We start from the raw sequence: 24,183 nt of genomic DNA, 5'->3' as shown, positions 1-24,183 counted from the left end.
CTTTCAACTCAAAAACATCTCCAGAATCTGCCCTTTTCTTACTGTGGAAACAGCCAAAACTCTCATTGTCGCTCTGATTCACTCTCGTCTTGTATACTGTAACTCATTACTAGTCGGTCTTTCCCTCACTAAACTCTCCCCTCTCCAATCTATCCTCAATGCAGCAGCCAGGCTCATCTTTATGACCAACCGCTACACCAACGCCTCTAATCTGTGCCAGTCACTGCACTGGTTGCCCATCCCCTTCCGAATAAAATTCAAACTTATTACTCTCACCCACAAAGCTTTCCACAGTGCTGCACCTCCTTACATCTCCTCTCTTACTAATCGGTCTTGCACTCACTAAAATCTGCCCTCTCCAATCTATACTTAATTCAGTAGCCAGGCTCATCTATCTGACCAACCGCTATACCAACATCTTTACCCTGTGCCAGTCACTGCACTGGTTGCCCAAACTGTTCAGAATTAAATTCAAACTTATTACTCTCACCCACAAAGCTCTCCACAGTGCTGCACCTCCTTACATTTCCTCCCTCATCTCTATCTACCACCCTACTCGCGCTCTACGTTCTGCCAACGACCTTAGATTAACATCCACCATAATCCGAACCTCCCACTCCCGTCTCCAAGATTTCTCTCGTGCTGCACCAGTTCTCTGGAATGCACTACCCCAGACAATCCGATTAACCCCTTAAGGACACAGCCTGTTTTGGCCTTCAGGACACAGCCGATTTTTTCAAATCTGACATGTGTTACTTTATGTGGTAATAACTCCGGAACGCTTTTACCTATCCAAGCGATTCTGAGATTGTGTTCTCGTGACATATTGTACTTGATGTTAGTGAAAAAAAATGGTCGATAAATTCAGTATTTATTTGTGAAAAACACCAAAATTGAGAGAAAATTTGTGAAAATTAGCATTTTTCTTAATTTAAATGTATATGCTTGTAAGACAGATAGTAATACCACACAAAATAGTTACTAGTTAACATCCCCCATATGTCTACTTTATGTTTGCTTCGTTTTTTGAGCGTCCTTTTATTTTTATAGGACGTTACAAGGCTTAGAACTTTAGCAGCAATTTCTCACATTTTCAAGAAAATTTCAAAAGGCCATTTTTACAGGGACCAGTTCAGTTCTGAAGTGGCTTGGAAGGCCTTAAGTACTAGATGGACCCCATAAATCACACCATTTTAAAAACTGCACCCCTCAAAGTATTCAAAACAGCATTCAAAAAGTTTCTTAACCCTGTAGGCGTTTCACAGGAATTAAAGAAAAATAGACATGAAATTTACTAATTTCATTTTTTTTTGCCAAAATGTATTTGTGATAAAAAAAAATTGTACCACAGAAGGTTTTAGCCAAGAATTGCAACTCAAAATTTATTACCCTGATTCTACAGTTTTTAGAAATATCCCACATGTGGCCCTAGTGTCCTCTTGGACTGAAACACGGACCTCAGAAGCAAAGGAGCACCTAGAGGATTTTGGGGCCTCCCTTTTTTAGATTATATTTTAGACACCATGTCAGGTTTGAAGAGGTCTTGTGGTGCCCAAACAGTGGAGAGCCCCAAAAAGTGACCCCATTTTGGAAACTATACCCCTCAGGGAATTTATCGAGGGGTATAGTTAGCATTTTAACCCCACAGGTTTTTTGCTAAAATTGTTGGAAATAGTCTGTAAAATTGAAAGTCCACCTTTTTTCTGAAAAAACGTAGACATTTTTAAGTTTTGCTAGGAATAAAGGAGAAAAAGAACCACAAAATTTGTAAAGCAACTTCTTCCGATTACGGGAATACCGCATATGTGGTAATAAACCGCTGTTTGTACCCACGGCAGGGCTCAGAAGGGAAACAGCGCCATTTGGATTTTGCTGGAATGATTTTCGGTGCCATGTCGCGTATGCAACATCCTGGAGGTACCAAAACAGTGGAAACCCCCCAAAAGCGAGCCCATTTTAGAAAGTACACCCCTCAAGGAATTTTCCTTGGGGTATAGTGAGCATTTTGACCACACAGGTTATTTGCAGAATTTAGTAGAATTCGGCCATGAATATGAAAATCGACTTTTTTTCTGAAAAAACTTAGACATTTTTAATTTTTACTAGGAATAAAGGAGAAAAAGAACCACAAAATTTGTAAAGAAACTTCTCCTCATTACGGGAATACCTCATATGTGGTAATAAACTGCTGTTTGGACCCACGGCAGGGCTCAGAAGGGAAGTAGTGCCATTTGGCTTTTTGAGAACAGATTTTGCTGGAATGGTTTTCGGTGTCATGTCACGTTTACAGAGCCACTGAGGTGCCAGTACAGTGGAAACTCCAAAAAAGTTACACCATTTTGGAAACTACACCCTGAAAGTATTCATTTAGGGGTATAGTGATTATGTTGACCATGTCGTTTTTTTTAGCTAGAATTACGGGAGAGGATAATAATAATAATAATAATCTTTATTTATATAGCGCCAACATATTACGCAGCACTTTACAATTTAGAGGGGACATGAAACAAACAGTATCAGACATTACATAGTGACAAAGATCATTTACAGTTCAAACATGGAGAGTGAGGACCCTGCTCGCAAGAGCTTACAATCTATGAGGAAATAAAGGAGACACAAAGTGTAACAGTGTTTGTTCTGTACAATGGTCAGGCCATTTTTATACACATGCGGTGGTAACATAAAGCTGCATGAGCCGGTCACCAGCCAGTATCCGTGTATGGCGGACATGAAGAGAAGGAGTGTGAGGGAATCTTATTCTGATGACTAATCTAAAAGGAGGGCCATGGAAAGGAGTCAGATTAGGGAATGTTATAGGCCTGTCTAAATAGATGTGTTTTCAGGGCACGTTTCAAACTGTGGATATTGGGAATTAATCGGATTGTCTGGGGTAGCGCATTCCAGAGGACGGGTGCAGCGCGAGAAAAATCCTGGAGACGGGAGTGGGAGGTTCGGATTATGGAGGATTTTAATCTAAGGTCGTTGGCAGAACGTAGAGCCCGAGTAGGGTGGTAGACAGAGATCAGGGAGGAGATGTAAGGAGGTGCAGCACTGTGGAAAGCTTTGTGGGTGAGAGTAATAAGTTTGAATTTTATTCGGAAGGGGATGGGCAACCAGTGCAGTGACTGGCACAGATTAGAGGCGTTGGTGTAGCGGTTGGTCATAAAGATGAGCCTGGCTGCTGCATTGAGGATAGATTGGAGAGGGGAGAGTTTAGTGAGGGAAAGACCGACTAGTAATGAGTTACAGTAGTCAAGACGAGAGTGAATCAGAGCAACAATGAGAGTTTTGGCGGTTTCCTCCGTAAGAAAAGAGCGGATTCTGGAGATGTTTTTGAGGTGAAAATGACAGGAGCGTGAAAGTGATTGTATGTGAGGAGTAAAGGAAAGATCGGAGTAAAAAATAACCCCGAGACAGCGGGCGTGCTGCTTAGGAGTGATGGTAGTGCCACACACAGAGATGGAGACATCAGGTTTAGGGAGGTTAGTAAATGGTGGGAACACAAGGAGCTCAGTTTTAGAAAGATTCAGTTTCAGATAGAGAGAGGACATGATGTTAGAGACAGCGGACAGACAATCACTGGTGTTCTGTATTAGAGCAGGGGTGATGTCACGGGAAGAGGTATATAATTGGGTGTCATCAGCGTAGAGATGGTACTGGAAACCAAATCTGCTGATGGTTTGTCCAATAGGGGCTGTGTAGAGAGAAAAGAGAAGCGGACCTAGGACTGATCCCTGAGGAACCCCGATAGCAAGGGGAAGAGGAGAAGAAGTGGAACCAGCAAATGACACACTGAACGAGCGGTCAGAGAGATAGGAGGAAAACCAAGAGAGAGCCGCGTCCTTGAGGCCAATAGAGTGGAGCATGTTTAGTAGGAGTTTGTGATCTACAGTGTCAAAGGCTGCAGAGAGATCCAAAAGAATAAGGAGAGAGGATTTACCGTCCGATTTAGCCACCAAGAGATCATTTGAGACTTTAGTAAGGGCAGTTTCTGTGGAGTGTAGAGTGCGGAAACCAAATTGTAAGGGGTCAAGAATGGAGTTAGCAGAGAGATAGCCGATAAGGCGAGAGTAGACCAAGCGTTCCAGGAGTTTGGAGATGAAGGGTAGATTAGAGACTGGTCGGTAGTTAGCAGCGCGGGATGGGTCAAGAGTTGGTTTTTTCAGTAATGGGTTTATAATGGCATGTTTAAAAGCGGAGGGAAAGATACCAGAGGAAAGAGAGAGGTTAAATATTTTAGTCAGGTGACTAGTGACAGCTGGGGAGAGGGACTGGAGGAGGTGTGAGGGACAGGATCACTAGGGCAGGTAGTAGGACGAGAAGAAGAGAGGAGCCTCGAGACTTCTTCTTCAGTTATTGGGTCAAATGCTGAGAGTGAGGAAGAGGGAGTGCGGGAGGGAAGGGGATCGATGTTACTAGGGGACTGGGAGAGAATATCATGCCAGATGTTGTAAATTTTAACTTTAAAATAATTGGCCAGGTCTTCAGCACAGAGATCTGTGATTGGCGTCTGCACTTTAGGACTAAGGAGGGAGTGAAAAGTATCAAAGAGGCGTTTTGGATTATTAGATAGTGTGGAGATGAGAGAAGTGAAATAGACTTGTTTGGCTCGGTGAAGGGCAGAGTTGTAAGTTTTGAGCATAAATTTGTAATGGAGGAAATCTGCATCCAAATGCGATTTTCTCCACAGTCGTTCAGCACATCTCAAGCACCGCTGAAGAAAGCGAGATTGAGGCGTGTGCCAGGGTTGTCGTCGTCTTTGTCGTGTGGTTCGGTGTGTAGGGGGGGGCTGCTTCATCCAATCCATTTTTGAGAGTGTTATTATAAAGTTTGACAGCCAGATTGGGACAGGAGAGGGAAGAGATAGGGGACAATGAGGACTGTAGACTGTCTATGCCTGTCTATGCCTTGTGGCTTTTTGGGCCTAGTTAGATGAATTCCAGGCACAATTTATTTGCAGACTTTCTGAAGTGACTGAGCAGAAAACACTGTCCTTCAGTATTCATTTAAGGGTATAATGAAGTATTTAGTTTTTCAGTATTCATCTAGGGGTATAATGAAGTATTTAGTTTTTCAGTATTCATCTAGGGGTATAATGAAGTATTTAGGTTTTTTTTTAGGTTAAATTCCAATTCATAAATGGGCAATAATGTACTAGTATTCATCTAGGGGTATAATTAAGTATTTAGTTTTTTTTTTAGGTTAAATTCCAATTTATAAATGGGCAATAATGTACCGGAAATAGGGATGAAAGGCCAAAAATGGCTAAAAAAAAAAATTGAGAGTAAGTCATAAAATTAATAATTTAGGGAGGAATGGTAGGCGCGAAAACAGTCCTTGATACACAATCCTGGCTTATCAGGACAAGTCTCACACTGATAGCCCGTGTCTTTTCGCATTCCGTTTTTATAACAGACGCAACATTTTTTGTATGGTCTTCTCTTTTTCTCAGTGGGGGGCACTTCACTTGGGAAGTGCTGCCCTGATACAATTCTGCTGGCCTCGCTGCTATGGGATGTACTTGCAGCCTCTTCTGCTCGGTCTTTGAAAAGTAGTTGCTTTATTACTTTTTCCTGGTATTCAAGATACCGTGCTTGATTCCCTGACTTCCTATAAATAATAAAAGAATTGTACAGCGCTGTTTGTATGGCTGTAGCATTTAATCTGCCAGGTCTACGCCACCCATGTGTTGGTTATACTCCTGTATACACACAGGCTTGAGGGCGGTGGCATTACGCCCTCTTACTGGAACAGGGCTGCTGCTGTCCCCATGAATGGACGTGATGATAAAAACATATTTTTTATCCCTAAATTTGGTCACCATCACAGTCCCATTAGACAATGACCTGCTATCACCAGGTCTCAGTTTCTGGTCGACCAAATTTTTTGGGAGGCCCTTTTGATTCCTCCGTATTGTGCCACAGGCGACTGTATTTTTATTAAATAGGCAGTGGAACAATGGGACGCTAGTATAGAAATTATCTATATAAAGGTTATAACATTTATCTAGCAGGGGGTACAAAAGGTCCCACACAATTTTGCCGCTTATATTGAGGACAGGGGGACACTCTGTTGGGCAGATTTGGGAGTCTTTTCCCTCGTAAATTCAAAATCTGTGAGTGTACCCACTTTCACTCTCACAGAGCTTATAAATTTTGATCCCGTATTTTGCCCTTTTACTTGGCAAGTATTGCCTAAATCGTAGCCTTCCTTTGAAGAGCACGAGTGACTCATCTATGACAATATTTTTATTAGGGGTGTATGTCTATGAAATGAGCAGCCTTATTTTAAATAATCTGTCCTGGTTGGGGTCACCAGGCGGAGGGCACTGGCTGTTGTCAGTGTAATGGAGGAATCTCAATATTGCCTCAAACTGAGTTCTCACCATTACAGCCCTGTACATTGGGGTAGCATACAGAACGTCGGTCGACCAGTAGGACCGTATGGTGGGTTTCTTAATAAGCCCCATATTAAGAAGGAGCCCCCAGAACTTTTTAATTTCTGCAGCACATGTTGGATGCCACTTCTGGCCTCTAGCGTAATATGACGCGGGGTGACTGGCCAGATACTGTTCGGCATAAATATTTGTTTGAGTGACCATTAGGTTCACCAATTCCTCCGTGAAGAAAATTTGAAAAAAATTTAATTCCGTGTACCCAGTGGTATCAATTTTTATTCCTGGGGCAGAAGTGAATTCAGGAATTTGGGGTGAAAAAATATTTGGGGGTACCCAATTGGAGTTACTTGAGTGACTGTCACTCTGCTTACTCCGCCTTTGTGGGGGTTCCTCACTATCGCTAGAGGATGACAAAATAAGGAAGTGTTCCTCATCCTCACTGGCGGTTTCCGTGTCTGTGTGTCTGCATGACACACAGACACAGCATGGCGTAGGCCTCCTCCACAGTGTAATTCTGTTTAGCCATAACTTTATACTTTTTTTAATTTTATGACAAATAAAAAAACTACTTCGGAAATGTCGTCAGAAACCTGGTGCATGCGTGTGTGTATATATGTAAACCTACCTAAACTACTACTAAAATTTTTTAGATTATTTAAAATGTGAACTTTTTATTTTATGCTAAAACAAAAAATCGCGCCTAAAACGTCAGCGCAGGAAGGGTTAACACTCTTTTTCGGACGTCTGCATACGATATATATAGCGTATATTTATTACCTATATATATATATATATATATACTATATAACATATATATGTATTTATATAATATACACGTGTATATACAGTGAAGGAAATAAGTATTTGATCCCTTGCTGATTTTGTAAGTTTGCCCACTGTCAAAGTCATGAACAGTCTAGAATTTTTAGGCTAGGTTAATTTTACCAGTGAGAGATAGATTATATTTTAAAAAAAAACTGAAAATCACATAGTCAAAATTATATATATTTATTTGCATTGTGCACAGAGAAATAAGTATTTGATCCCCTACCAAACCATTAAGAGTTCAGCCTCCTCCAGACCAGTTACACGCTCCAAATCAACTTGGTGCCTGCATTAAAGACAGCTGTCTTAAATGGTCACCTGTATAAAAGACTCCTGTCCACAGACTCAATTAATCAGTCTGACTCTAACCTCTACAACATGGGCAAGACCAAAGAGCTTTCTAAGGATGTCAGGGACAAGATCATAGACCTGCACAAGGCTGGAATGGGCTACAAAACCATAAGTACGACGCTGGGTGAGAAGGAGACAACTGTTGGTGCAATAGTAAGAAAATGGAAAACATACAAAATGACTGTCAATCGACATCGATCTGGGGCTCCATGCAAAATCTCACCTCGTGGGGTATCCTTGATCCTGAGGAAGGTGAGAGCTCAGCCGAAAACTACACGGGGGGGAACTTGTTAATGATCTCAAGGCAGCTGGGACCACAGTCACCAAGAAAACCATTGGTAACATATTACGCCGTAATGGATTAAAATCCTGCAGTGCCCGCAAGGTCCCCCTGCTCAAGAAGGCCCATCTGAAGTTTGCAAATGAACATCTGGATGATTCTGAGAGTGATTGGGAGAAGGTGCTGTGGTCAGATGAGACTAAAAATGAGCTCTTTGGCATTAACTCAACTCGCCGTGTTTGGAGGAAGGGAAATGCTGCCTATGACCCAAAGAACAACGTCCCCACTGTCAAGCATGGAGGTGGAAACATTATGTTTTGGGGGTGTTTCTCTGCTAAGGGCACAGGACTACTTCACCGCATCAATGGGAGAATGGATGGAGCCATGAACCATCAAATCCTGAGTGACAACCTCCTTCCCTCCACCAGGACATTAAAAATGGCTCGTGGCTGGGTCTCCCAGCACGACAATGACCCGAAACATACAGCCAAGGCAACAAAGGAGTGGCTCAAAAAGAAGCACATTAAAGTCATGGAGTGGCCTAGCCAGTCTCCAGACCTTAATCCCATCGAAAACTTATGGAGGGAGCTGAAGATCCGAGTTGCCAAGCGACAGCCTCGAAATCTTAATGATTTACAGATGATCTGCAAAGAGGAGTGGGCCAAAATTCCATCTAACATGTGTGCAAACCTCATCATCAACTACAAAAAACGTCTGACTGCTGTGCTTGCCAACAAGGGTTTTGCCACCAAGTATTAAGTCTTGTTTGGCAAAGGGATCAAATACTTATTTCTCTGTGCACAATGCAAATAAATATATATAATTTTGACTATGTGATTTTCTTTTTTTTTTTAAATATAATCTATCTCTCACTGGTAAAATTAACCTAGCCTAAAAATTCTAGACTGTTCATGTCTTTGACAGTGGGCAAACTTACAAACTAAGTAACTAGGCAAAAGGAGAGGGAAGGGGAGGTGGATTGGGGAGCTCTATGGGGTTAAAAAACGGGTTTGTGTGCTGTTTTACAATTGTGAGGGGACACACTAAATTCACTCTGGTCCGATCTCCTCAGAACTGTCACAACTGTGAGGAGATCCGTCACAGAGGAAGGGCGGCAATTCACTTTTCTGCTGTGATTGGTCAGTCTGGAGTGACTGACCAATCACAGCGATCCACGGGGCGGAGAGCCGTGATTGGTCTCACCGCCGATAGCTGTGACGCTCAGCTGTCTGTGAGAGCTGAAGTCACTGTCCTGTCACCGTTTGTTTACAAGCGGTGACAGTTTAACTGCAGGACGAGAATGCTCGTCCTAATGCGGCAACGACCCGCCGCTCAGGACGAGCATTCTCGTCCTGCGTCTTGAACCAGTTAATTCCCAACATCCACAGTTTTAAACGTGCCCTGAAAACACATCTATTTAGACAGGCCTATAACATTCCCTAATCTGACTCCTTTCCCTGGCCCCCCTTTTACATTAGTCATGAGAACTGGACCCCCTATTCAGCAGTATCCCCCACACTCCTCGCTCCCTAATGCACTTCATGTCTGTCATGCACAGATACTGGCTGGTGACTGGCTCATGAAGCTTTATGTGTGCTACCCCATGTGTATAAAAGATTTGGACCATTGTACTTAACAAGCATTTTTCACATTTTTCTCTCCCTTATTTCCTCATAGATTGTAAGCTCTTGCGAGCAGAGTCCTCACTCCTCTTGTTTGAATTGTAAATTAGTTTTGTCACTATATAATGTCTGATATTGTCTGTACAATGTACCCACTGAATTGTAAAGTGCTGTGGAATATGTTGGCGCTATATAAATAAAGATTATTATTATTATTATTAGGTACAAGGGTCACATTGAAATGTAATTTTAATTGACTGATTCATTGATTTAGGTCACCTACGTCGTAACAGTTTGTCTTATATGACTTTTATATTTGCACGGCACACCGAGTACTTCTTTATTGATTTTTTTTTCATTGGCACGCCATACCAAAAAGATTGCCTACCCCTGATGTAGAGTCACATTTTTATCCTATCATTACATGATTTATGGTTGATGTTGAAAGAAAATCGTGGCCTGTTTAGATAACATATGTAAAATTACATGAAAAGTATACAGAAGAATGAGATATTGTACAAATGAATAGACAATGTAACTGTAATAACATTTTTTTCTATTTCTTTCTTATATTCTAACAGGACTCCAGAAAATGGAGCAAGAATGAGAGGGGAGAAGCAGAGGGAGAAGCATGAGCTGGCGTCTAGTCAAGTTGCTCTCCTTCCTGTTTATTTGGGAGCAGATCGCTTTGCAGGAATCATTCCAATCCCAGGAACATGTCTCCAAAGAGTTTGACTGGCTCATCTCTGATCGTGGTCCATTTCACCATTCTAAGAGTTACATGTCCTTTGTGGAGAGGCATCGGCAGGGCTACTCAACTAGATACAAGATTTACAGGTTAAAATTTGCCTATTTCATTTACACTACTGTATATACACAGTAATATGCCACTATTTTTGTGAATATGCTTTGTCAATTTTAAGTTTTGATTAGAGATGGAGGGTTGGGTGAATTGAAAATAACTGATGAGAGGGTCAGATCCTGACGGGACAGACCTTATCACATGTTGCATAGTAAATAAATATATACTAATGGTTAAAGAGAGCAGTACTGATGTACTTGACTAAAGTATGTCTGTATGGCCAAAATAGTGTCTTGTCAATAAAACAAGATTGTCTCCCTGGGCAGGAGAGTGAGTTATCATGTGATTCTTTCTGTTCAAAAAATCATTTGAGGCTGGGAAACTTTATTGTGCCTATTGCAAATAAATAATCATCACATACAGTAGTCTAGTTATTGGGTAAGAATTAAATTGAACAAACCAGTGAAACAAGTTACCTAGTTACATAGTTGATGAGGTTGAAAAGAGATACAGGTCCATTAAGTCCAACCTATAATCCTACCATGTTGATCCAGAGGAAGGCAAAAATCCCTATAAGGTTAATGCCAATTGCCTCAATAAGGGAAAAATTCCTCCCCGACTCCAAATATGGCAATCAGAATAAATCCCTGGATCAACGTCCCATCTCCATAATCTAGTACTCATAACCTGTAATATTACATTTTTCAAGAAAGGCATCAAGGCCCTTCCTGAACTTGTTCAAAGAATCAACCATCACCACATCCTGTGGCAGAGAGTTCCATAGTCTCCCTGCTCTCACAGTAAAGAATCAACCATCACCACATCCTGTGGCAGAGAGTTCCCTAGTCTCACTGCTCTCACAGTAAAGAATCAACTATCACCACATCCTGTGGCAGAGAGTTCCATAGTCTCACTGCTCTCACAGTAAAGAATAGCCGTCTGTGATGGTCTTCCTCTAGATGTAGAGGATGCCCCCTTGTCCTTCTTACAGGCCTAGGTGTAAAAAAATCATTAGAAAGATCTCTGTACTGTCCAATTATATATTTGTACATTGTAATTAGATCACAATATTCCATATGTGGTCTGACTAGCGATTTGTATAGAGGCAAAACCATGTTCTTGTCATGAACATCTATGCCTCTTTTGATGCATCTCATGATTTTATTTGCCTTGGCAGCAGCTGCCTTGCACTGGTTGCTAAAGGTAAATTTACTGTCTACCATTATCCCCAAGTCTTTTTCTGTAGCAGTTTCACCCAGTGTTTTACCATTTAATGCATAATTGGAAAATTTGTTTTCTCGGCCCAAGTGCATAATATTACATATATCCACATTAAACTTTATTTGCCATTTCTCTGCCCAAACCTCAAGCTTCCCCAAATCCCTCTATAGTATTATATTAAGTGAACAAAAAATTACAGCAGTTACCCCAAAATAAAACTTGACCTTCAATATTAAATATAAAAAAAAATACACGAAACATGTAGTACACAAAGATAAACAGAGGATATATATGGATATGCATCACTACAGATGGTTATTATGGGTGACTATGGATGGGGAACAGGGGGAGGGAAAAGATGATGCTACATTTTCCAAATGCACTGAAAAGATTGACCCTGAAATGAGCCTATTCCTATTAAGCCTTAGTAAACTTATTGAGAAATGTAAAAAAAAAAACAACTTTCAACGTGTTTCATGGGGATGATGTAACTCACCAGTGACACATGTTTTAGTAAGACTCCATGGTGATGTACAGGGGAAATAGGAAGTCAACTGTGGCATATATACTATAAAAAAATACAAAAAGGAAGTGTTTTTGGGGTATATCATTATCACTGGGGCATAAGAGATGAACTTGATATGAGAGAATCCAATAGGCAGTGCAGGACAGCTTTATGACTTTTATGTGTGAATATAGTAATCCACAAAAATTTAATAGTAAAAATGTTTGTAGGAAAAGTAGGTGATCCAGAAACAATCTGTAGTTACATGCTAAATTATTAAAATAATGAAATCATACGTTATATCCCAAATAATCCAGAGAAAGGATAATACACATTAGAAAGGCCTAGACTTAATTGCCCTAGAGTGGAAATAGTCCTTTCTTATTCCTTAAAATGTGCCTGACTCAACATAACATACTGAATATACCAATCTGTTAATACCAGGATCCTAGTATATTCTGTTCCTGTGGAAATATCCAACTAGAATCAAGTTAAATGCAGTTCAGTTTAGGTCAGAAAGACCCATATACACAAGGGCGCACCTAGAGACGAGGGGCTCCATAGCAAAAATTAAAATGGTGCCCTCTTCTGGTGCCTATTAACAACACTACAACCCCAACCATCTGGAACAGGAGGACTTGGTGCTTATTTTCCCCATCTCCTTTACATTATCCTTTATCTCTACGACCTGTATGTATAATCTATGAAGACGGGATCTCTGCACAGTTACTTATCACCTATTAAAGTGGTTGAAGTTCAGCCAACCTCATTTCGGCACTCTTTCTCCAGGGGCCCTATAGAGCCCGCATGGTCTGCCTCTATGGCATGTATGCACTTGCATATAAAAGTTCAATCAGTTGTACAACATATTCAATTTATTTAAAAAATGTATTTCAAACGTTGCAGTTATTCAGTGCGCGGTTTATTACTGCGGTTGTGGTTTAAAAAAATAAGTCTGCATGTCCGACACATCCTATATGCGTTATATGTTTGGTTTGTTCTCATTGAGGTGAATGGGGTAACTGCAACCACAGAGGAAACCACATTTTATTAAAGCTTGCAGCTTTTACTTTTTTTTATTTACGATTCCACAAGGGCTTGGCTCAGAAAATTAACAACTGCAATATATACATATGAACTAAAAAAACTAAAAAACACATGTAAGTAAATGAGGAAAAAAAATGGCATATAAAAAAACGTTCTTCTTTTAAAAAGCATTTATTATGCGGTTTTTTTCACCGCAATGAACATACCCTCATTAAGCCATTGATGATAAATATCCCACTACGCCTTTTTATAGGTGAAGACTCACATGTGGTAGTATATTTTTTTGATATGTGCCTGGTGAATTATGATCATAGGAAACATGAAGGCCACAGAGAGATGTTTTTCACATGTTATCAGATCTGTGCAGCCTTTCTGTCTGTGCATCTGTTATGGAAGAGAAGCATTGAGGTATAATTAAATATCTGCAAAAGCAGAAATTGAGAAACTCATGGAGTTGGATGGGCTCATCATATTGCTTACTTGACTGTAAAAGATGGAGCTAAAGTTGTGTCATTTGTTTCCAAAGATTTTACAATAGACATATACGACCATTTTCGAAACATGCCAAGCGGAAAGTATTATGCATCCTGTATATTAGAACGATTGCCTTTCATGTGGATGAACTTAAATATTATTTTCTTTCAAATTATGATGAAAATAAAGTATCATAACTGGAAAAATAGAAAAAAAGTGTATCTTGCACGCATTCTACATCGTTCCATGCATTGCCACTTTTTATATTGTCTTTAATGAAGATAATGTGACTTTGGGTCGTTGCTCCATGGATTTATTTTGATTGCCATTTTTGGAGTTGGGAAGGTATTTTTTTTTCATACAATGAGGAAAATTGTTTTTTGCCTCATGGGTGTTTTTCAGTCCTCTGCATCAACATTACAGGATAATAGGCAGAGCTGGGTGGACCTTTGTCTTTTTTCAGCCTCACCTACTATGTAGATTCTATCCAGTTATGATGCGACTGATAAAGTTATGACTGGTTTCAATTTTTTAAGCAAGTCTGTCACATTGAACATGTTGCCCTATGTTCAGACAGAGCAGTAGGATCTATTCAGACGTATAGGAAAAATTCAGTATAGCTTTCACTTAAATGGGTTATCACATGACAGATACTTATGGCATATCCACAGCATCTGCTATAAATGTCTAATAGATTCGGGTCCCACCTCTAGGACCTGCACCTATCTCCCTAATGGTGGTACCTCAGCCGCTCACAAAGGAACAGTGCAGAGCCAGGACAGGTTTTCTAAAACAGCCGAACTCGCTGATCTACACTGTTCCTGTAACTTCCGCGATACAGAAACAGCGTAACTCAGCGAGCACGGCCGTTTCTGGAATCTCGTCCTGTTCTGCACTTATTCTCTGCCTGGATGCGGCATCCTATGTGGAATGGGGTTGGAGGGTCCTCTTTAGGAAAATAGGTTTGGTCCCAGAAGTAGGACCTGCATATTTAAGGCATTTATGCCATATCCTGTTGATATAACATAAATGCCTGTCATGAAACAACCCCTTTACAAACCCACTGCAGACTTATTCTCTATTGATTTACAGAAGTCAAATTCATAGATTACTGAATTTTATACAAGTCTTTTCAGAAAGGAGAATATTTCTCATACAAATGATGTTCCTAAAGGGATTTTCTAGTTTAGGAAATCCATTTTCAAATACTGTAATAAGGCATGATGAGTAATAGACTTGGTTGCTCGAGACCTTGATCATTTAGCTGGAAAAGAGAGCTCTAGCTTAATCTTGCCCTAGAGCAGGAGTCTCAAACTCAGCCGGGTAAGTGGGCAACATATAGAAAAAATGTGAAGTTGAGGGGCCGCATTACTTTCAAATTTAATACAAAATTATTGTTAATCAATTAGTTATTTGAACTACTCTAATAATACTACATTACTATAATAATACCGCTAGATTTAAACTTAACAGAATTTTGCGCGTTTTCTCCACATGCTTATTTTAACAATCCAGTTTTCCAGTTTAAGTGTCGCTAAATACAGTCTGATGGCTCAGTTGGCAGCATTTGGGAGATACACGAATGTCGAGATTGGGCAGCCACTTTTTAGATAGTGCCACAGAGCCCTCTGTAGATAATGCCACAGTGCCCTCTGTAAATACTGCCACAGTGCCCTCTGTAGATACTGCCACACACCCACCCATAGATAATACCACAATGCCCTCTGTAGATAAATCCACAGTGCCCTCTGTAGATAATGCCACCCCGCCCAGATAATGCCACAGTGCACTCTGTAGATAATGCCACAAACCCCCCTTGTATATAGTGCCACACACCCCCCCAGTAGATAGCTGCATTGGGGCTCCCTCTAGGAGTGGAATCCCCAGCCAGAGCATTGCCATAGACAGTGACGTCAATGATCCTCCTGGACCGGAATGTGATATCAGGGGCAACCCCAGAGCTGGAGTCCCAGAGCAGAGCGCTAGTATAGGCTCTGTTCTGGAACAATGGGGAAGCCACTGACATCAGTGTCCATCTATGGACAGTAATGTCAGGGCCTTGCCCAGAGCTGGAGCCCCAGAGCAGAGGCGCTTCTAGTAATTTTCCTGGGATTCCAGCTCTGTTCCTGACATTACTGTCCATATATGGACAGAGATGTCAGGGGCAACCCCAGAGCTGGAGTCCTGGGCAGGGCACCAGTAGCGCTCTTCCTGGGACTCCAGCTTTCCTCCTGACATCACTGTCCAAATAAGGACAGTGATGCCAGGGCAACCCCAGAGCCGGAGTCCCAGGCAGAGAGCTACCAGCGCGCTCTGCCTGGGACTCCAGCTCTACTCCTGACATCACTGTCCATATATGCACATTGATGTCAGGGGCAAACCCAGAGCCAGAGTTCCTGGCAGAGCGCTACTAGCATTCTGCTCTGGGACTCCGGCTCTGGGGAAGTCCCTGACAACACAGTCCATGTCTGGACAGTGATGTCAGAGGCTTCCCCAGAGTCCCGGAGCAGAGCCTATACTAGTGCACTGCCCGGGATTCCTGCTCTGGGGAAGCCCCTGACATCGCTGTTCATATATGGGCAGCGATGTCAGGGGATTCCACAGGGTCCCGGAGGAGAGCCTATACTAGTGCTCTGCCTGGGACTCCGGCTCTGGGGTAGCCCCAGACATCGCTGTTCATATATGGACAGCGATGTCAGGGGACTCCACAGAGTCCCGGAGCAGAGCCTATACTAGCGGATCTGTGTCCCGCTCTGTGGCCCACGGGCCGCGTGTTTGAGACCCCTGCTCTAGAGGATCTGGCTCATTTCCTGCATTAAAATGAAGACCATTGATTTCAATAGGATATGTGTAATGTCGCATTTCCACTGTGGTGGTACCACAGGGGAATTGGATAGTTGCTGCCAGGTCCCCTTGTAGATTATAGTTTATTGCTAGGTCCCAGCTGCGGAACAACCTGCGATCAGTTTATTTTTGTGGAACCCTTTTAACAAAAAAGGATTGTAAAAAATCAACAACCCTTTAGGCTGAGTTCACATGTTGCGGATTTGTCGCAGATTTTGTTGCGGATTTGATGCAGATTTCACAGTTTTGCATTTCAAAGGGCAAAATCCGCATTGAAAATCTGTGACAAATTTGTGATGTGTGAGCTCAGCCTTAAAATTATATAGTAAAGTGAGATTGTACACATCTCACATCAGAGCTCAAAGCATTGAGAGTGTTAAATCCCCACTCTGACGCAATATCAGAATCATTATTAGTACTTAAGATGCCCAAACAATTGCCATATATTTGAGTACTACTTGAAAGATTTATGGTTTAGACAAGGCTTTCCAGCTTATTAGAAAATTTACAATCTATCATACATATCCCAATATGCCTAGTTTCTACATTTGCCAGAACAGAATTCATACATTATGGCATTACAGTTCACGGATTATATAACTGGTGACTTGGCAATCCAAGTTTAAATTGCTTTCACAACTATTAAAGTGTGTTCTCCTTATTCAACATAGAAATGCTTTTTGCAAAAGCATTTTCAATATGTTAAAAAACGAATCAAACTGAAGAGGAAGCTTCTTGAGAAAGTCAGCTGAAACTTGAGAGAATGCATTGGAATTGGAACAATGTAGGTGCTGTCATGACCTCAAAAATGAATGTCTACGAGAACGCAAGTTAAAATAAAAAACTAAAATGGTTAACAGCAGAACTAAAAAAAGACAACTAACCTCGTTTTTTCACAAGGAGGGTGGGTGGTAATTATTTTTATTTTCAAATTCCTGGAGTGTTCAAAAATAAAATGATTGCTATCTATCTATCTATCTATCTATCTATCTATCTATCTATCTATCTATCTATCTATCTATCTATCTATCTATCTATCTATCTATCTATCGATCATCTATCTATCTATCTATCTATCTATCTATCTATCTATCTATCTATCTATCTATCTATCTATCTATCTATCTATCTATCGAGAAGAAAATAATGATTATATCCAGGCTGTGCCCAACAATTTCTAGTAGACTTGAATGTGGTTGAATAAATATTAAGGTTTTTCTTAGTGCCATCAGGTCATTTCATACAAAGGTCTAAAAGCATCAAGATTTCTAGGTCTTATAATTATCATCTTATTCTTCTTTTTATTATTATCTTCCTATTGTTGTTCTTATTTTTCTTATTATTCTTATTATCTTCTCTGGAAATTGCTAATCAGGGGTGGACACACCATATTTGTAACCTGTGCATCAGGGGCGTAACTAGGATAGACTGGGCCCCATAGCAAACTTTTGACAGGGCCCCCCCCCCTGGGTGTCACACAACCCCCCCTTGTAGATAGTGCCTTTTTTACAGCCCCCTGTAGATAACGCCCTACAGTCCCCCTGTGGATAGCGCCATACAGCCCCCCTGTAGATAACGCCATACAGTCCCCCCTGTAGATAACGCCATACAGCCCCTCTGTAGATAGCGCCATACAGTCCCCCCTGTAGATAATGCCATACAGCCCCCTCTGTAGATATCTACAAAGGGGGCTGTATGGCGTTATCTACACGGGGGGCTGTATGGCGCCATCTACAGAGGGGGCTGTATGGCGCTATCCACAGGGGGACTGTATGGCGTTATCTACAGGGGGGCTGTATGGCGCTATCCACAGGGGGACTGTATTGCGTTATCTACAGGGGGGCTGTATGGCGCCATCTACAGGGGATCTGTATTGCGTTATCTACAGGGGGTCTGTATGGCGTTATCTACAGGGGGTCTGTATGGCTTTCCCTACAGGGGGGGTCTGTAGGGAACGCCATACTGCCCCCCCTGTAGGGAACGCCCTACAGCCCCCCCCTTAGGGAACGCCACACAGCCCCCCCTGTAGGGAACGCATTACAGCCCCCCCTGTAGGGAATGCCATACAGCCCTCCCCTGCAGGGAACGCCTTACAGCCCCCCCTGTAGGGAATGCCATACAGCCCCCCCTGTAGGGAACGCCATACAGCCCCCCCTGTAGGGAATGCCATACAGCCCCCCTCTCTAGGGAACGCTATACAGCCCCCCCTGTAGGGAACGCCACACAGCCCCCCTCTCTAGGGAACGCTATACAGCCCCCCCTGTAGGGAACGCCATACAGCGTCCCCAACCCCCCAAAAAAATGCGACCTACAGTGTGAAAAGACAAAAGACATGTATCCCCTATCCACAGGATAGGGGATACATGTGTGATCGCTGGCAGCGATAGGGAGAACGGGAGACCGAAATTCACCCCGAAGTTCTGTATGACTAACCTCTGACTTCCAGGCGTTTGCGCAGCTCAATAAGAATGAAAGGAGCGCTGGTCACGCATGCGCACAAGCGCGACCGGCGCTCCATTCATTTCTATGGAGCTGCCGACACAGACCCCGGAAGTCCGAGGTTTGTGATGGAGAACTTCAGGGGACTTTCAGTCCCCCGTTCTCCTTATCAATGCCAGCGATCACACATGTATCCCCTGTCCTGTGGATAGGGGATACATGTCTTTTGTTTAATGGCAGAGCGGGGAGATACCTCCCTGCTCTGCCATAGTGTTCAGTGGCGTCGCGCTGTAGCAGCCATAGTGGCTGCTAGCGGAGCCTCCGGCCATGGTGGGGGCCTGTGCCGGCGGGCGACACGGGCCCCCTCATGCCGCGGGCCCCGTAGCAGTCGCTACGGCTGCTATAGCGGTAGTTACGCCACTGCTGTGCATAGAAGCCCTGCATGCAAGGGTGCCCACTGCTACCTTAAAAAAATACTGCTGCCATCTATGTCTCACAATTACTGGTGGATTGGCACAGTAATGAAGGATTTTCGGGAGGGCCAGGAATGAGGTTGTCTATGGCTAGCACCCTGATGTGTGTCAAAGTGGCAGTTGAAAACAAGGGACCCATATTTTATTCTTGCGCAGGGATCTGATGCTAATAGTGTCCATCCCTGTCGCTAATGGAAGCTGAACTGTTTTCTCTTCACTTTTTGATCCCCCCACCCACACAAATAACTGTCTACAAATGCAGCTACTCTTACGCCCCATACTCACAGCAGAGCTTTGTGCATGACAGCAGCACATCGTGGGCTATAGAGCCATACTGCCTTTGTGCTGCTGTTATATGCTGTGTCAGGTGCCGTATGTATGGAGCTTTTTTTTTTCCCCTAAAAGCAGTGCTTCTAGGGAAGAATATTTCTGTAATATGGCACCCGATGGAGTATGTCACAAATTTTTGGCTTTTAATTTTGCACTGAATCCAACAGAAAAATCATCTGTTTACCTCCGCATGAATTCAGAGCCGTACAGCTGTATGCGCGAGGTGTTTGGAGAACTGCAACACAAGACTTTCGGAAATCAATGCGCTGCTAAAAGATAACAAGAGGTGCTGTGTACATAGGTTAGCCTGTATTAGGTCTCCTTCACACACACACTTTTTTCCCCCGCATTTTAAAATGGATGAAAAAAATGCCACGTGTTTCAAGCGTTTCAAGATTGCTGATTTTTACATGCGTTTTCAGTGGTGTTTTTTATTTTGTGTAATTTTGTACATGTATTTTTCCTAGCGACATTAAAGTTCTATAGAGAGGTCTATAGAAAAAATTGGCAGATACAATTCCAAAGTTAGAGCATGCTAATTGATAATGTTAATCACGAAGTACAGTAAAAAATAGTGTAGTATCGTGTTAGCCAGAAACAATATGAAATGTTAAATACTTTTGTGTTAAAAAAGACAAAAGTATAATAGGTATGATACCTTTATTGCCTAACCATAAAAATGATATATGCGGCTTTCAGAGCACACAGGCTCCTTCTTCAGGCATTTACAAATGAATGTCTTAGAAAAAAGCACAACATTTAGATGTTACACAAAGACAATTAGTACATGAAGTGATACATCATTAAGATAAGCCGGGGCAATAAAACTGAGGTTATAGGGGTGATGACTTAGGAGTCAGTCTGATGGGGGACGTGACGTGTGTCCATGTAGTGGCTCATAAATCCTGGTGTTAGATTGAGGGCCTTATGTCAATGACTGGAATTTTATCATCAGCTTGAATTCCCAAATTTTTCTTTCTCTGTTGTTTTTAAAATGACCATTTAGTATTAGGACCTTTAAATCTGCCAAACTGAGATCAGGTCCAGAGAAGTGTTTTCCCACGGGTGTATCCACCTCCTGTCTTATTGTATGTCTGTGAAGATTCATTCTGGTTTGTAGTTTTTGTATTGTTTCTCCAATGTAGATTCCTTTACTGATGCACCTTGTACACAGGATCATGTACACTACATTGGAGGATGTTCAGGAGAACGTGCCAGTGATTTTATAGTCCTGCTGCGTGTATGGTATCTGGATGGTGTTTGATGATAAGATGTTGGTACAGGTCTTGCATTTTCTACTGTTGCACGGGAACGTGCCAGTCTCTGATGGTGGTGAGAGGGCACTTCTGACCAGGAGATTCCGTAGGTTTGGTGGCTGTTTGTAGGCAAGAAGAGGTAAATCCGGGAATATGTCCTTCAGTTTATTGTCTTTGTTAGATACAGGTTGGAGATCAGCAGCAATTTTCCTCAAGACGTTCATTTGTGGGTTGTATATGACCACTAGGGGCACCCTGCTGTTGTCTTCCTTCTTTTTGTATTCCAGAAGATTGCTCCTTGGAGTTCTTGTGGCTCTGTAGATCTGATCATCTATAATCAGTGGATGGTATCCCTGTTGTAAGAATGTATTCTTCAGTGATAGCAGTTGTTATTCTCGGTCTTCACTGTCTGAACAGATCCGTATGTACCGCAGATCCTGGCTGTAGATCATGGATTTCTTTATGTGTCTTGGATGGAAGCTGTTGCATCTCAGATATGCTGGACGGCCTGTAGGTTTATGGTAGATTGTTGTTTGTATGGTATTGTTTCTCGTGTGTATGGTCATGTCCAGAAATTATATTTGAGATGTTGAGTAGTTGAGAGTGAGTTTGATAGTAGGATGGAACTTGTCTTTGTCGTGCATTGGTTCTGTCGTTTTGCCAGAAGCAATAGCGTAGTTGACTACGCTATTGCTTCCAGCGAAACGACGGGTCCGGTGCACAACAGAGACAAACGGAAACCATGGGCACCGGATACGCCACCATTGAAATCAATGGTGATGGAAATGGAAACCTCTGGTTTCCATCTGTATCAATTTGTCTGTTTAGGGTCGTGTTCTGACGAAACATCAGAACGGGACCCCAACTCGGATGTGAACAAAGCCTTAAACGTTTTACAGTTTAGATTTTTCAGTGTACTAATAATGCCCAAAATGGGCAATTTCTACAGTGGTACATGCTGGTAAACGTTAACATTGGTGCAGAAAGGATAAGTGACACCACCATACTACCCTCAAATGTTTGTTTAATGTATTTATTACGACAACAAGTCGATAAAAAAATCTTACATTATACTGTGTTAGATGCTAACAACCCTATTTTGGCCAGGTAATTGTTTTTACTGCCTGCGGTAAGCCCGTGGCCAGTACTTAAACTGCTTTTTTACAATGCAAATATAGAATATGCTGAATTTTCATGTGTTCTGCTCTCCTGTGGATATATTTCCACTCATTATGTATTATATGAGCTCCAAATGTAGTGCCAAGGGAACCCAAGTCACATTTATTGTGAATGCTGCATAATCCTTTTGAAGGACAATGGACTTTCTCTTTTTACTTCTTAGACTGCTAAAACTCCATAATTTTTGGGGTTGTCATTTTTTTGCAGTATTTATTACTAGGCAAACAATAGACAAATGTGTCCTTTAATATAAAAAAACAAACAAAAAAAACCAGACTGATGTGAACCATTGCATCTAAATTGCGTTCAAACAAAGAATACTAGAATCCAAAAAACACATTGTATCATTTTCTTAAGCATAGACTTAATTTATGTATCCTAAGTCCAAAGCAATTATACAATCAAAAATAATTTTATGTTAGTTCTTATATTTTCTATTGTTTGTTCTGTCAAATATGCATATTAATTTTACAATTTTGTAAGACGTTTAAATTAACATATGGGAAAATCTGCAAAAATATGCTATTATTTGTATACAAAAACAACGCAGAATTTTCTTTATCACGGCCCCATAATTTATTATCATTTATTGATATAGCAACATAGGAATAACTAAATGGACTAGGTTTAGAGAAATATCTCTATTTAAGGCCAGTTATACACATTGAGGTGCTTCTGTTTGAGAGACTTTGTCCACATCTGCGTCAGGACTTCCTTCATGGGTTCCGTCGGAGCTTTCCGTCAGGGTAACCCATGAGCGGAATCCAAACGGAAACAAACAGAAACCATAGCTTTCCGTTTGCATCACCATTGATTTCATTGATGACGGATCAGGTGCAAATGGTTTCCGTTTGTCACCATTGTGTAAGGGTTCCGTTGTTTTGACTGAATCAATACTGTAGTCGACTGCGCCATTGATTCTGTCAAAACAACCTGACCCTTACACAATGGTGACAATCGAAAACCACTTGCACCGGATCCGTCAGCATTAAAATCAATGGTGATGCAAATGAAAACCCATGGTTTCCGTTTGTTTCAGTTTGGATTCCGATCATGGGTTCCCCTGACGGAATACTCCGACGGAACTCATGAATGGAGTCCCGACGCAGGTGTGAACGAAGCCCTAATTGTCACATGATTTATGTTGATTGACTAACCTTAACTTCACCTTGAGATGCCCTTCAACAGGTTATGTTGACAGTTTTCGCAATTGCCTTCATTTTTGTTCACTCCTCTACTGCAGTGCTACTATTGTAATACTTTTGAAAGTTGTGCCAAAGTTCCAGTCAAATTACACTTTGACCTAGTGTTGCAGTTGCATTGAGGGTATTTGCACACACAAACTCAAAAACGTCAGAAAATACGGAGCTGTTTTCCAGGGAAAACAGCTCCTGATTTTCAGATGTTTTTTTTTAGCAACTCGCGTTTTTCGCGGCATGAACGCCCCGAAATAAGCCTGCAAACCCTACATGTGCATATACCCTTAGTAAACAAACGCCTGCGAAAAAGGAGTACTTGTCCCTTCTTGAGCCGTTTTTGGAGCCATTTTTCATTGACTCCATAGAAAAACAGCTCCAAAAACGTCCGTAAAAAATGCAGCGAAAAACGAGAGTTGCTTAAAAAACGGCTGAAAATTAGGAGCTGTTTTCCCTTGAAAACAGCTCCGTATTTTCAGACGTTTTTTAGTAAGCGTGTGAACATACCCTAAGGGTATGTGCACACGATAACTGCAATTACGTCTGAAAATACGGAGCTGTTTTCAAGGGAAAATAGCCCCTGATTTTCAGACAATTTTTGAGCAACTCGCGTTTTTCGCGGCGTTTTTCGCGATGTTTTCGCAGCGTTTTTTACATCCGTTTTTGGAGCTGTTTTCATTGGAGTCTATGAGAAAACGGCTCCAAAAACGTCCAAAGAAGTGTCCTGCACTTCTTTGACGGGGCAGTCATTTTACGCGTCGTCGTTTGACAGCTGTCAAACGACGACGCGTAAATTACAGGTCGTCGGCACAGTAAGTCGGCAAACCCATTCAAATGAATGGGCAGATGTTTGCCGACGTATTGGAGCCGTATTTTCAGGCGTAAATCGAGGCATAATACACCTCATTTACGCCAGAAAATAGGTCGTGTGAACCCAGCCTT

At 41.8% G+C, this 24,183-nt stretch overlaps 1 protein-coding gene across 2 annotated transcripts in view; it reads left to right on the top strand.

The window, feature by feature from the left end:
- Positions 1-24,183, top strand: part of BRINP1 (BMP/retinoic acid inducible neural specific 1) — a 206,941-nt gene that overhangs the window by 73,359 nt on the left and 109,399 nt on the right. For both annotated transcript variants that reach the window (XM_075835550.1, XM_075835549.1), the window contains exon 2: positions 10,057-10,312. In XM_075835550.1, coding sequence (XP_075691665.1) covers positions 10,107-10,312 — 206 coding nt within the window. In that variant the 5' untranslated portion in view covers positions 10,057-10,106. The remainder of the gene's footprint in view (positions 1-10,056; positions 10,313-24,183) is intronic.

This window comes from Rhinoderma darwinii, chromosome 8 (assembly GCF_050947455.1).
Source record: "Rhinoderma darwinii isolate aRhiDar2 chromosome 8, aRhiDar2.hap1, whole genome shotgun sequence".
Lineage (NCBI taxonomy): Eukaryota > Metazoa > Chordata > Amphibia > Anura > Rhinodermatidae > Rhinoderma > Rhinoderma darwinii.
The sequence above is the reverse complement of the archived record's forward strand: the minus strand, read 5'-3'. Positions and strand labels throughout refer to the sequence as shown.